We start from the raw sequence: 15056 nt of genomic DNA, 5'->3' as shown, positions 1-15056 counted from the left end.
TTCTGTTTTTTCTAAGCGATATCACCATCTAGTGTGCAGTGTTCATTTTAGGACATGGTCACATATCAAAGTCAAACATCAGAAATACTCTGTCTGATATCTGACTTTGATATCTGACTTTGATATCTGACTCTGATACTTGACTCTGATATCTGACTTTGATACCTGACTCTGATATCTGACTCTGATATTTGACTCTGATACTTGACTCTGATACTTGACTCTGATACCTGACTCTGATACCTGACTCTGATACATGAAACATTCAAGCATCAGAATCAGAAGGTTATTTAGATTCCCTCCATACAGTATGTGAATGGTTCATCTCATAAAATTAGTACCTGGTATCACTTGAGCTTGAGGTGCAATGGTAAGGCTGACGGCTGTAGTCTCTAGACATAGGCTGCTTTCACACATCAGGTTTTTGCCGTCAGGCACAATCCGGCGAGTTACAAAAAAAACGGATCCGTTTTTCCCGCAGGATCGTTTTATTTCTGCCGGATCAGTTTGCTTCTGCCGGATCCGTTTTTTTCCGCCAGATCAGGTTTTTTTCTGCTGGATCCGTTTTTTTATTCCGGATCCATTTTTTTCCACCTGATCCGTATTTTTCCGCCGGATCCGGTTTTTCCGCCTGATCCGTTTTATTCCGCCGGATCTGTTTTTTTCTGCCAGATCCGTTTTTTCCACAGGATCCGTTTTTTTCTGCCGGATCCGTTTTTTTCCGCAGGATCCGTTTTTTTCTGCCGGATCTGTTTTTTTCTGCAGAATCCGTTTTTTTCTGCCAGATCCGTTTTTCCGCAGGATCCATTTTTTTCCGCCGGATCCATTTTTTTTCCGCCAGATCCTTTTTTTCTGCCGGATCTGTTTTTTTTGCCGGATCATTTTTTTCTGCCGGATCCGTTTTTTTCCGCAGGATCCGTTTTTTTTCCACCGGATCAGTTTTTTTTCCGCCAGATCCTTTTTTTTCTGCCGGATGTTTTTTTTTTCTGCCGGATCCGTTTTTTCTGCCGGATCTGTTTTCCGCCTATCCGTTTTTTTTACGCAGGATCTTTTTTTTTCCGCTGGATCCGTTTTTTCCATAGAATCCGTTTTTTTTCTGCCAGATTCGTTTTTTCTGCCGGATCCATTTTTTTGCTGCATCCATTGTTTTTTTTGCAGGATCCGTTTTTTCCTGCCAGATCTGTTTTTTTTCCTGCAGGATCCGTTTTTTTTCCGCAGGATCCGTTTCTCCCGCAGGATCCGTTTTTTTTCTGCAAGATCCATTTTTTTCTGCCGGATCCGTTTTTTCCGCAGGATCCGTTTTTTTCTGTAGGATCCATTTTTTCCGCAGGATCCGTTTTTTCTGCAGGATCTGTTTTTTGGGGAAAAAAAGGATCCTGCGGAGAAAAACGGATCTGGAAAAAAAAACCAGATCCGGTGGAAAAAACAGAACAGGCGGAAAAAAACGGATCCTGCGGAAAAAAACAGATCGGCAGAAAAAAAACGGATCCTGCGGAAATAAACAAATCTGACAAACAAAACAGGATCCGGCAGGGAAAAAACGGATCTGGCGGAAAAAAACAGATTCTGCGGAAAAAACGGATCCGGCAGAAAAAATGGATCCTGCGGAAAATGGATCCTACGAAAAAAAACGGATCCGTCTTTTACGCAGGATCTATTCTTTTTGTGCCGGATCCATTTTTTTTCCATAGGATCCGTTTTTTTCCCGCTGATCCTGCGGATAAAATGGATCCGGCAGAAAAAACGGATCGGCGTAAAAAAACAGATCCTATGTAAAAAACAGGATCAGGCAGAAAAAACGGATCAGGCGGAAAAAAACGGATCCTGCGGAAAAAAACGGATCTGGAAGAAAAAAATGGATCCGGCAGAAAAAAATTTGATCCGGCAGAAAAAAAACGATCCTGCGGAAAAAAACAGATTCTGCGGAAAAAACAGATCCGGCAGAAAAAATGGATCCTGCGGAAAATGGATCCTATGAAAAAAAACGGATCCGGCACAAAAAATGGATCCTGCGTAAAAAAACGGATTCGGCAGAAAAAAAAGTTTTGTTTTTTTTCTGCAGGATCCGTTTTTTTTCTGCCGGATCCGTCTTTTACGCAGGATCTATTCTTTTTGTGCCGGATCCATTTTTTTCCATGGGATCCGTTTTTTCCCGCTGATCCTGCGGATAAAATGGATCCGGCAGAAAAAAACGGATCGGCGTAAAAAAACAGATCCTACGTAAAAAAAAGGATCAGGCAGAAAAAACTGATCCTGCGGGAAAAAACATCCTGCGGAAAAAAACGGATCTGGAAGAAAAAAATGGATCCGGCAGAAAAAAATTTGATCCGGCAGAAAATAAAACGATCCTGCGGAAAAAAACAGATTCTGCGGAAAAAACGGATCCGGCAGAAAAAATGGATCCTGCGGAAAATGGATCCTACGAAAAAAAACGGATCCGGCACAAAAAATGGATCCTGCGTAAAAAAACGGATTCGGCAGAAAAAAAAGTTTCGTTTTTTTTCTGCAGGATCCGTTTTTCTTCTGCCGGATCCGTCTTTTACGCAGGATCTATTCTTTTTGTGCCGGATCCATTTTTTTTCCATAGGATCCGTTTTTTTCCCGCTGATCCTGCGGATAAAATGGATCCGGCAGAAAAAAACGGATCGGCGGAAAAAAACAGATCTGGAAGAAAAAAATGGATCCGGCAGAAAAAAATTTGATCTGGCAGAAAAAAAACGATCCTGCGGAAAAAAACGGATCCGTTTTTTTCGTAACTCACCAGATTGTGCCTGACGGCAAAAACCTGATGTGTGAAAGCAGCCTATGTCTAGAGACTACAGCCGTCAGCCTTACCATTATCACCACAAGCTCATGTGATACCAGGTGCTAATTTTATGAGATGAACCATTCACATACTGTATGGAGGGAATCTAAATAACCTTCTGATCCTGATGTTTGAATGTTTCATGTATCAGAGTCGGGTATCAGAGTCGGGTATCAGAGTCGGGTATCAGAGTCAGGTATCAGAGTATTTCTGATGTTTGACTTTGATATGTGAAAGTCAGGTATCAGAGTCAGGTATCAGAGTCAGGTATCAGACAGAGTATTTCTGTTGTTTGACTTTGATATGTGAAAGTCAGGTATCAGAGTCAGGTATCAGAGTCAGGTATCAGAGTATTTCTGATGTTTGACTTTGATATGTGAAAGTCAGGTATCAGAGTCAGGTATCAGACAGAGTATTTCTGATGTTTGACTTTGATATGTGAAAGTCAGGTATCAGAGTCAGGTATCAGAGTCAGGTATCAGACAGAGTATTTCTGATGTTTGACTTTGATATGTGAAAGTCCGGTATCAGAGTCAGGTATCAGAGTCAGGTATCAGACAGAGTATTTCTGATGTTTGACTTTGATATGTGAAAGTCAGGTATCAGAGTCAGGTATCAGAGTCAGGTATCAGACAGAGTATTTCTGATGTTTGACTTTGATATGTGAAAGTCAGGTATCAGAGTCAGGTATCAGAGTCAGGAATCAGACAGAGTATTTCTGATGTTTGACTTTGATATGTGAAAGTCAGGTATCAGAGTCAGGTATCAGAGTCAGGTATTAGACAGAGTATTTCTGATGTTTGACTTTGATATGTGACCATGTCCTAAAATGAACACTGTAGAGTGGCTAATCTTAATAGTGGTGGCATGAACTGACAAATGCACTTTAGATAGATAATTTACCTGCCAATGATCTTTCTGCACTAAGCACTTTACCTATCAAGCAATTTGCCATTCACATATTGGCTGTTATTTGTTGTCATTAATTGCTATATTTAAAATTACCTGCCATATGTCAGCGGTGATCCTTTATCAGCCTCCATTTTTCCAGTATCTGCATGTTCCTGAACATTTTAAATCATGTTTTGTATAAATGAATAAAAACTATTATAGTTTTAAAATATATTCTGTGTCCATTTCTAAAAAAAATTGTTTTTGCACCTCATTAATTGAACTTGGTGCATGAAAAATAAGGTTGTGATACTATAGAAACTGTCAGCGCTGCAGCTACTGTACACTGACCTTAGAGACTTCCTGACATGCACTGCTCATGTTTGATCGCAGTGTTCCGGGGGTTAAAGTGCTGGGAGCGGTCTGTGACTGGTCTGTGAGAATCAGCTGACAGCCGGCCGTGATCAGCCACCCTCCCCCTCGGGAGCACGGGTGATCACATTGGACGTACTTTTCCGTCCATGGGAATTAAGTCCCAGGTCACATGGACAGAATAGTGCATCCAATGCCAAAAAGGGGCGTTACCAATGTGACACATGTACATCAAGAGAGCAAACTGTCCGTCATTACATGTCTACAACTTGTATCACTTACATTCACATACAGTTAGGGCCAGAAATATTTGGACAGTGACACAATTTTCGCGAGTTGGGCTCTGCATGCCACCACATTGGATTTGAAATGAAACCTCTACAACAGAATTCAAGTGCAGATTGTAACATTTAATTTGAAGGGTTGAACAAAAATATCTGATAGAAAATGTAGGAATTGTACACATTTCTTTACAAACACTCCACATTTTAGGAGGTCAAAAGTAATTGGACAAATAAACATAACCCAAACAAAATATTTTTATTTTCAATATTTTGTTGCAAATCCTTTGGAGGCAATCACTGCCTTAAGTCTGGAACCCATGGACATCACCAAACGCTGGGTTTCCTCCTTCTTAATGCTTTGCCAGGCCTTTACAGCCGCAGCCTTCAGGTCTTGCTTGTTTGTGGGTCTTTCCGTCTTAAGTCTGGATTTGAGCAAGTGAAATGCATGCTTAATTGGGTTTAGATCTGGAGATTGACTTGGCCATTGCAGAATGTTCCACTTTTTGGCACTCATGAACTCCTGGGTAGCTTTGGCTGTATGCTTGGGGTCATTGTCCATCTGTACTATGAAGCGCCGTCCAATCAACTTTGCAGCATTTGGCTGAATCTGGGCTGAAAGTATATCCCGGTACACTTCAGAATTCATCCGGCTACTCTTGTCTGCTCTTATGTCATCAATAAACACAAGTGACCCAGTGCCATTGAAAGCCATGCATGCCCATGCCATCACGTTGCCTCCACCATGTTTTACAGAGGATGTGGTGTGCCTTGGATCATGTGCCGTTCCCTTTCTTCTCCAAACTTTTTTCTTCCCATCATTCTGGTACAGGTTGATCTTTGTCTCATCTGTCTATAGAATACTTTTCCAGAACTGAGCTGGCTTCTTGAGGTGTTTTTCTGCAAATTTAACTCTGGCCTGTCTATTTTTGGTATTGATGAATGGTTTGCATCTAGATGTGAACCCTTTGTATTTACTGTCATGGAGTCTTCTCTTTACTGTTGACTTAGAGACAGATACACCTACTTCACTGAGAGTGTTCTGGACTTCAGTTGATGTTGTGAACGGGTTCTTCTTCACCAAATTAAGTATGCGGCGATCATCCACCACTGTTGTCATCCGTGGATGCCCAGGCCTTTTTGAGTTCCCAAGCTCACCAGTCAATTCCTTTTTTCTCAGAATGTACCCAACTGTTGATTTTGCTACTCCAAGCATGTCTGCTATCTCTCTGATGGATTTTTTCTTTTTTTTTCAGCCTCAGGATGTTCTGCTTCACCTCAATTGAGAGTTCCTTTGACCGCATGTTGTCTGCTCACATCAACAGCTTCCAAATGCAAAACCACACACCTGGAATCCACCCCTGACCTTTTAACTACTTCATTGATTACAGGTTAACGAGGGAGACGCCTTCAGAGTTAATTGCAGCCCTTAGAGTCCATTGTCCAATTACTTTTGGTCCCTTGAAAAAGAGGACGCTATGCATTACAGAGCTATGATTCCTAAACCCTTTCTCCGATTTGGATGTGGAAACTATCATATTGCAGCTGGGAGTGTGCACTTTCAGCCCATATTATATATATAATTGTATTTCTGAACATGTTTTTGTAAACAGCTAAAATAACAAAACTTGTGTCACTGTCCAAATATTTCTGGCCCTAACTGTAAAATAAGCACTGGAGGCAGATTCTCAGGGAGATCTGTGCCTGCACCATACAGTAGATCTTAAAGTACTATTTCAGTGTTTTATTGCAGTGCTGGAGTGGTGCTACAAAACTAAGTTTTCTGCCACCCTGTCTTATACTTACCAGCCCTGTATTGATCTGTTCTCGACGACGCTCCGGTCAGTCTCCAGCAGTTTGTGACCTGCTGGATTGCTCCAGTGTTTGCTGGGTGATCCACAAATCATAACTCAATGTAAATTTATGGGAACCAGAAAAAAAGCCAGAACGAGGCTCTCATAGAGTTGCTTTGAAAGCTTGTGACCATTTCCTCTGACTTCCGGTCAATTAGAAGTTGTGGTCAGAAGATGGCGGCGCGGGACCTGAGGGGCGCCGGGAACAGATGAAAAGAGAGGCTGGTAAATATGAACCTAGGGTCAGGGAACTTAGTTTAATAGCACCTCTCCAGTGCTGCAATAATAAAAAGACGCTGGAGTAGTGCTTTAACAGCTCTTTACTTATTGAGAAACATTGCATTACAGATATCAAGGTATCCCTTTAATTAGCTACCTATGACCAACATGCCCATATAAAGTGGGTCAGCATGATTATGTAGATATCAGATTCATATAGGGTTTTTTTTGTCATTTTGTAAAATAAATATACTGTTTGAGAAAAAAAAAGTTTTTCTATTGCCACAAAATTGAGCTATATGAAGTCTTCAAATACTTTTTGTACATATGATTTTTAGTTCATTTATTTTACTTTTTTGGAAACAAAGCAAAACAAAAAAACAGCAATTCTAGATTGTTGTTTCTTTGTTTTGTTTTAACATGTTAATATTATACTGTGGGTCAATACAACTAGAGATGAGCAGATCGCTCCAGGATCTTGGCTTATGATTATCCGGGCTGGTGTGGCATGCCTTGTGCACATAGATGACAAGCGGGCGAATCAAATGGAGGGACAGAGCGCATAGTCGACCTTTGCTTCACTCAGGATCAGTGTGGACCACGGAGGTCAGAGCACCAGCAATCGTAAAGGTATCCCATGAATAGGAGATAACTTTCAAACTTGATAGGACCCCTTTAATATAGTTCACCCAATGTGCCTGAATTTTGATCTAGGGTTCATCATTTTAGCTTAGTTGACAATGTGCCCAAAATGTGAAATTTCAAAGTAAAAATTATAAACTAGTCAATACTTTAGACCTCACAATGTTCAATGTTTTCTCTTACCACCACAAAGGGGAAGACCATGCCAATGATCGTCAGACCGAGCCAATTTATTACCCCTACAATCACCATTGCAGCTGCCCGAGCTTCTTGAGAAAAGATTTCCAGAATGATAGTCACAGTAGTCCCACCTGAAAGAAGAAAGTTTATAGTGAGTTCATCTTGTGTGTATAACAAAGGGCTACTGAGGAGCATATCAATAGGTAAATGAAAGGGGATATCCAATCTCAGAGTAAAGAAGCTACCCACACAAGTATGAATTAGAATCGGGCAAATTATTAAAACTTTATTTACTTTTTAAGTAATGGGATAATATGCTTAGTAACATGCTTTGATTTTGTATATATGGTATCCAGTATATCAACTAACATATACGTTGCCTGTAAAGAAGGCCATTACAGTTTCTCTACTGACTGGTCCCACAGGATTCATCTGGTTACACAATCTAAAGCTGGCCATGTAACTTGAACATCTAATTCTACCAAACTGCCATGCTTGCTTGGGCCGAACAGGCATAGCCTCTTAAAGCGTACTTGTCACATCCACAAACTCAGTTTACATGCAGATATAGAGGTAATCTGCAGGTAAGTAGCCAGCGTACTGGAAGAAAATATGGTTATATTCTCCCTGGAGCCGCTTGCTTCCATTTGCAGTGCTGCTCAACCTATGACTAAGGGCGCTATGGTCGCGCCTGAAAAGCATCAGTTTTTTAAAAATAATTTTAACATGGCTCGACATCCTAATAAAGTTTTGGATTTTAGTTACAAGTTGAGGTGCCGACTATATCCCTCCCCTTCTTTCTACGTGGCTGTGCTTCTCAACGGGACCGACACTCACCTGTTACACATTGGACCCAGCCTCGTTTGGATTGGATTGCTACGGCATGCAGCTCCCTGACCCCCTCTTGCCTTCTTGCTCACCATTATTGGCACCCCTTTATTTTTTTCAAAAACTGTACAATATCTTCAGAAATAAATGGAAATGTACCATAGCTATATCTTCAGGATTTTTTAATTAGTGGTCCAAATTAATATAACAATAAAACATTGTTTTTCAACTTACATGTTGCAATTTCAAAGAAGAAACAGAATAAACAGCATGTGCAGTAATAAAGGCACCCCTAATTAATACTTGGTTGCACACCCTTTGGCATTGATTACAGCCTTCAAACATTTATTGTAGCCATCTATAAGCTTCCTGCACTTCTTAGCTGGTATTGTCTCCCACTCTTCCTTAGCAGTTTGTTCAAGCTCTTGAATATGTGCAGGGTTCTTTTCCCAATGGCAGATTTCAGCTTACCCAAATGATTTTCAATGGAATTAAGGTCAGGACTCATTGCTGGCCATTTTAACACAGTCCACTTTTTCTTTTGCAACCATTCCTGTGTACTTTTGGATGTGTGCTTTGGGACATTGTCTTGCTGGAAGACCCATGATCTTCGACTCAAACCAAGTTTTCTTACACTGAGTAAGACATTTCGCTGTGAAATCTCGTAATAATCTGATTTCATAATTCCTGGATACGGACAAGGTCTCCAGTACCAGATGCAGCAAAGCAACCCCACAGCACTGTGGATCCTCCACCATGCTTAAGTGTTGGTAGAGTGTTCTTTTCGTTATAAGCTTCATTGCACTGTCTGTAAACAAACTATGGATTTGCATTGCCAAAAAACTCTATTTTGTTTCATCTGTCTACAGAATATTTTCCCAGAAGGATTGTGGTTTGTTAAAGTACTCTTTGGCAAGGTTCAGTCGTTCCTTTTTATGTCTTTTTTTCAGCAATGTTTTCTTTCTTGGCCTTCGCCCATAAAGCTGCTAGGTTTAGTGTGTGGCATATGAAACTTGTTAAAACCATGACAATAGACTGTTACAGTATGGCCTTCAGGTCTTTAGATGTTTGACATGGTGTTTTTCCCATCATTTGCACCAACCAACCTGAAGACATGTCTGGTCCATTTTCCTCTTTTCCCCACGTCCAGGGAGGTTCTTGTCAGTTCCATGCTTGTAAAACTTCTTAATAACATTGCGCACTGTTAAAACTGGGATATCAAGGTCTTTGGGGATGCCATATACCCTTTGAAAGTCTTGTGTTTCCTAAAAATAGCAGTTCTGATGTCCTCAGACAGCTCCTTTTTCTTCACCATTGTGACAAAGGAACAGGGCCTTCCATGTGGGTTTTTTAACCACTGAAGTCATCATTCATTGGCTAATTCATGTCACATGGGCACCAACAATCAATCAAAGGTGATTCTCATTTGTGATTTACCACAGGTGAGTCAAAATGTGTTTCCACGCTAATTTAATGTAAAGGGTGCCAATACCAATGTCATCTCAAACTAGTTTTTCCTATTTTTCCCTCCCATTATTCCTTGTTTTTAATTATTGTTGATGATTTGCTCTTTTGTATTTAACACGAGAGCTCAGTACAAAAAAACTTTCACTCGATTCATGTTTTTCTGGAGATATTCCATATTAAGTACATACACTTCATGGGTGCCAAGAACGATGTGAAGGACTGAATTGGATTAGAGTGCACTGTAATCATTCCCCTACACCTTGATTGACAGTCCACTCTGCACCACACACATGCTACACACTTATGCTGCAGAGCAGGTTGTCAATCAATATGCCGGGGAGCGATAACAGTGCACTTACTGAATAATGAGAGGTGACTCCCTGCACCACCCCAATGACTGGAAATCAGCTGCTGCAGGAAGGATTAAACTTCAATTTCTACCCATAGCCCCTACTCCATTAAGCCGGATACAAAGGATACATATTAACCTTCCATGTGGCAGGTTCCCTTTAATGATTTGAAGGGAATAAGCTTCTGCCAAACACTACTGGTGGTGTCAAGAAAAAAAGTAAACGCCAGCCTACATCTGCAGTCATGGGAGAATTGAGACACCCCATACACTTAGGCAGGCTGCTAGTTCTGCTGGAAGACACTGCCCCCTGAAGAAGCAGCGGTGAAACGCGCGTTGGGGTACCTGTGCGGTGGGTGTTCGGTTTCCCGTGGTAAGACACATGCTATTTTGCACATAAGCGTACTATTGGCACTTTTATTCGGGGAGTCATGGGGGTTTGATCTTCCTGCCACATGGCTTATACTATTATAGAGTGGCCCCTGTGATCCCTCGTGCGTCTTCCCCACATGACATGAGGGTTAGTGTATGGTCACTCCTTTGCCTCAGTTTATGCACACTTGTGCTTTCCAGCTGACATATACTATTGCTGGAATTGATTGTATACTCATATATATTTTTTTGAGTACCGTGCTCTCCCTCTTATTGTGAATTTGATTACCCTCTGCCAGTCTTGCATTATTGTTCATTAGACCTATCCAATTATATTATTTTTTTGTATTGTATTGTATGTGTTTTTTATGTCCTATTTGTGTTTTTGTATTATTATTAAAGATATTTTGATAGTGATTACTTTTCTTGGACTATCTTTCATTATTATTAGTACTTGTTTATACTTTTGGATTTAAAGACTCTTGGTTTTCTTATGTTTTCCTTATAGTTCTGCTGGAAGCAGTGGGCTCTGTCTACATTCATTGAATGTGTATGGAAAGGTTTTACTCTGCGTTTCACTAATGGTTTTGACATATAACTACTGATGAGCATACTGCCCAAAATACTGGTGCATGAAAGTGCCAGGGGTGGCTGTACACTTTATAGTGCTTGCTTGTTCAGCCAACAGTTTTTCATTCAAATTCCCCCCTCTCCTCCATACACGTACATGCTCAGCTTGGCAGAGCGTGCATGTGTTCTAAATGGGGAGAGTGGAGAATAACTCTCTAAGATACCTTTGGTGTTCAGCTTATCACCCATAAGCAAAAAAAAAATAGACATTTAGAATTCCAGCAGCCCAATCCTTTTTCTCTGCTGTTATGAGATTTGAGCCATCATTTATCTAATGTGTATGGCCAGCTCTGAGCTTTAATTACATGAACGTATGAACCATATATTTTCTAACAAAAAACAAAAGGTAAAAAATCCATCCAATCTCTTTTTTATGTAAAATATATGGCATTCGCTAAGATGTCTAATATAGTCATGTGAATAAAGCCCAAGCATATATTCACAAGCAGCAGATTTGTTGCATAGATCTGAGAAACTGAATATCAGTTCCATCCATGTGAATGAGATTTATTTCTGCTTGTTACCTTCAGACTGATGGTGCAACAGCAGGAATTACTGCCTTGTGTGACTTTACTCTTAGAAGGGTGATCACTTACCGGCTCCTGTACCAAATGACAGCGTGTAAAGGAATAGAAGGATTACACTGCAGTACGGCATCCAGGAGAAAGTGCCCTGAGTATTAATAATGAGAAATGGTCACATATGTGTGATAATGATATTAGCGCCCACTTTATTACTATCAAATAGACAACTACAGCTTTATAATAGCATCTAAAATTCAGACATTCACATCACTTACTACAAATATTTGTATCACTAGCCCTTTCCAACGTGATCTGCTGACATCCATGGGAATACACATAACAGTAAGTTCACATGAACATAATTTTGGTTTTAGTTCTCTCCGTGTAAAAAAGGACCTCATATGGACAGTACCAATGTTCTAGTACACACGCTATACTTTTCACATGGACTTCATGTCTGTGAAAAAATTTCAGTATTGGCTTGTTCAGATGGATGTATTAAACACCCATGTACTGTCTATATGCAAAACATATAGCATACGGACGGAAACTGACCGATACAAGTCAATGTAATAGTTCACACAAATATTTTTGCTACTTTGATCCACACTCTGAATCAGATTCGCCTGTTATAAGTCAATAGGTGCTTAAAAACTGATCAGGAAAGGGTTACCAACCTTATGTCATGAGTGTTTCATGGATACATTACTATTATAAAGATAGAAAACTGTATTTGACTTTTACCAATTCATAAATTGTTTCTGTTAAAGCAAATCCCATACAGTTGTTCAAAACAAACATAAGGATTGCAAACAGATGTGAAAAACTGATGCACAAGTGACATAAAAATGAAAATAAGGATGAACTATGGTGAACTCAGTGCTGCACTGTGAGACTTTTTCTCACTGTGCTAGCTGTAATGAAAGGCAATTCAGTATCACAATGGACATGGAGGTCAGAGCACATACAGTGATCTGACAATAACCCAAAATCATAGAACGAGCTCTGAGACGTGGGAACTCTGCAGACCGCAATCCCTAATCCTCTCCAAACAACACTAGAGGCAGCCGTGGATTGCGCCTAACTCTGCCTATGCAACTCGGCACGGCCTGAGAAACTAGCTAGCCTGAAGATAGAAAATAAGCCTACCTTGCCTCAGAGAAATACCCCAAAGGAAAAGGCAGCCCCCCACATATAATGACTGTGAGTTAAGACGAAACGACAAACGTAGGGATGAAATAGATTCAGCAAAGTGAGGCCCGACTTTCTTAACAGAGCGAGGATAGGAAAGATAACTTTGCGGTCTACACAAAACCCTAAAGAAAACCACGCAAAGGGGGCAAAAAGACCCTCCGTACCGAACTAACGGCATGGAGGTACACCCTTTGCGTCCCAGAGCTTCCAGCAAAACAAAAGACAAGCTGGACAGAAAAAATAGGAAACAAATAGCAAAGAAGAACTTAGCTATGCAGAGCAGCAGGCCACAGGAATGATCCAGGGAAAAACAAGTCCAACACTGGAACATTGACAGGAAGCATGGATCAAAGCATTAGGTGGAGTTAAGTAGAGAAGCACCTAACGAGCTCACAAGATCACCTGAGGGAGGAAACTCAGAAGCTGCAGTACCACTTTCCTCCACAAACGGAAGCTCCCAGAGAGAATCAGCCGAAGTACCACTTGTGACCACAGGAGGGAGCTCTGCCACAGAATTCACAACAGTACCCCCCCCTTGAGGAGGGGTCACCGAACCCTCACCAGAGCCCCCAGGCCGACCAGGATGAGCCACATGAAAGGCACGAACAAGATCGGGAGCATGGACATCAGAGGCAAAAACCCAGGAATTATCTTCCTGAGCATAACCCTTCCATTTAACCAGATATTGGAGTTTCCGTCTAGAAACACGAGAATCCAAAATCTTCTCCACAATATACTCCAATTCCCCCTCCACCAAAACCGGGGCAGGAGGGTCAACAGATGGAACCATAGGTGCCACGTATCTCCGCAACAATAACCTATGGAATACGTTATGTATGGAAAAAGAATCTGGGAGGGTCAGACGAAAAGACACAGGATTAAGAACCTCAGAAATCCTATACGGACCAATGAAACGAGGTTTAAACTTAGGAGAGGAAACCTTCATAGGAATATGACGAGAAGATAACCAAACCAGATCCCCAACACGAAGTCGGGGACCCACACGGCGTCTGCGATTAGCGAAACGTTGAGCCTTCTCCTGGGACAAGGTCAAATTGTCCACTACATGAGTCCAAATCTGCTGCAACCTGTCCACCACAGTATCCACACCAGGACAGTCCGAAGACTCAACCTGTCCTGAAGAGAAACGAGGATGGAACCCAGAATTGCAGAAAAATGGCGAAACCAAGGTAGCCGAGCTGGCCCGATTATTAAGGGTGAACTCAGCCAAAGGCAAAAAGGACACCCAGTCATCCTGATCGGCAGAAACAAAGCATCTCAAACCGCTGCACGGCCAGCTCTACCCTCACCTACTGTATCCTCACCCATCCCTTGTAGATTGTGAGCCCTCGCGGGCAGGGTCCTCTCTCCTCCTGTACCAGTTGTGACTTGTATTTTTCAAGATTATTGTACTTGTTTTATTATGTATACCCCTCCTCACATGTAAAGCGCCATGGAATAAATGGCGCTATAATAATAAATAATAATAATAATAATAATCTCAGATATGTTTCCAAGGTCTGATTGGTTCGTTCGGTCTGGCCATTAGTCTGAGGATGGAAAGCCGAGGAAAAAGACAAGTCAATGCCCATCCTACCACAAAAGGCTCGCCAAAACCTCGAAACAAACTGGGAACCTCTGTCAGAAACGATATTCTCTGGAATGCCATGTAAACGAACCACATGCTGGAAGAACAATGGCACCAAATCAGAGGAGGAAGGCAATTTAGACAAGGGTACCAGATGGACCATCTTAGAAAAGCGATCACAGACCACCCAAATGACTGACATCTTTTGAGAAACGGGAAGATCTGAAATAAAATCCATAGAGATATGTGTCCAAGGCCTCTTCGGGACCGGCAAGGGCAAAAGTAACCCACTGGCACGTGAACAGCAGGGCTTAGCCCGAGCACAAATCCCACAGGACTGCACAAAAGTACGCACATCCCGCGACAGAGATGGCCACCAAAAGGATCTAGCCACTAACTCTCTGGAACCAAAGATTCCAGGATGACCAGCCAACACCGAACAATGAACCTCAGAGATAACTTTATTCGTCCACCTATCAGGGACAAACAGTTTCTCCGCTGGACAACGATCAGGTTTATTAGCCTGAAATTTTTGCAGCACCCGCCGCAAATCAGGGGAGATGGCAGACACAATTACTCCTTCCTTGAGGATACCTGCCGGCTCAGACAAACCCGGAGAGTCGGGCACAAAACTCCTAGACAGAGCATCCGCCTTCACATTTTTAGAGCCCGGAAGGTACGAAATCACAAAGTCAAAATGGGCAAAAAACAGCGACCAACAATATAACTCTATCTCATCCTGAGCCTGACAAAGAGCCAGCAAATTTTTTTCTGCCTGATCCACTGAATTAGGCTCATCGTACAGCAACCCAAGCGCCAGGAAAAACGCATCGATATTACTCAATGCAGGATCTCCTGAC

The 15056-nt window shown here is 41.6% G+C and overlaps 1 protein-coding gene across 1 annotated transcript in view; it reads right to left on the bottom strand.

The window, feature by feature from the left end:
- LOC138670117 (solute carrier family 2, facilitated glucose transporter member 11-like) overlaps window positions 1-15056 on the bottom strand; it is a 110026-nt gene that overhangs the window by 34033 nt on the left and 60937 nt on the right. Inside the window, exons 10-11 of the mRNA XM_069757159.1 lie at window positions 11487-11562; window positions 7248-7375 (exon numbers count right to left, since the gene is read on the bottom strand). Coding sequence (XP_069613260.1) covers window positions 7248-7375; window positions 11487-11562 — 204 coding nt within the window. The remainder of the gene's footprint in view (window positions 1-7247; window positions 7376-11486; window positions 11563-15056) is intronic.

This window comes from Ranitomeya imitator, chromosome 1 (assembly GCF_032444005.1).
Source record: "Ranitomeya imitator isolate aRanImi1 chromosome 1, aRanImi1.pri, whole genome shotgun sequence".
Classification (NCBI taxonomy): Eukaryota; Metazoa; Chordata; class Amphibia; order Anura; family Dendrobatidae; genus Ranitomeya; species Ranitomeya imitator.
The sequence above is the reverse complement of the archived record's forward strand: the minus strand, read 5'-3'. Positions and strand labels throughout refer to the sequence as shown.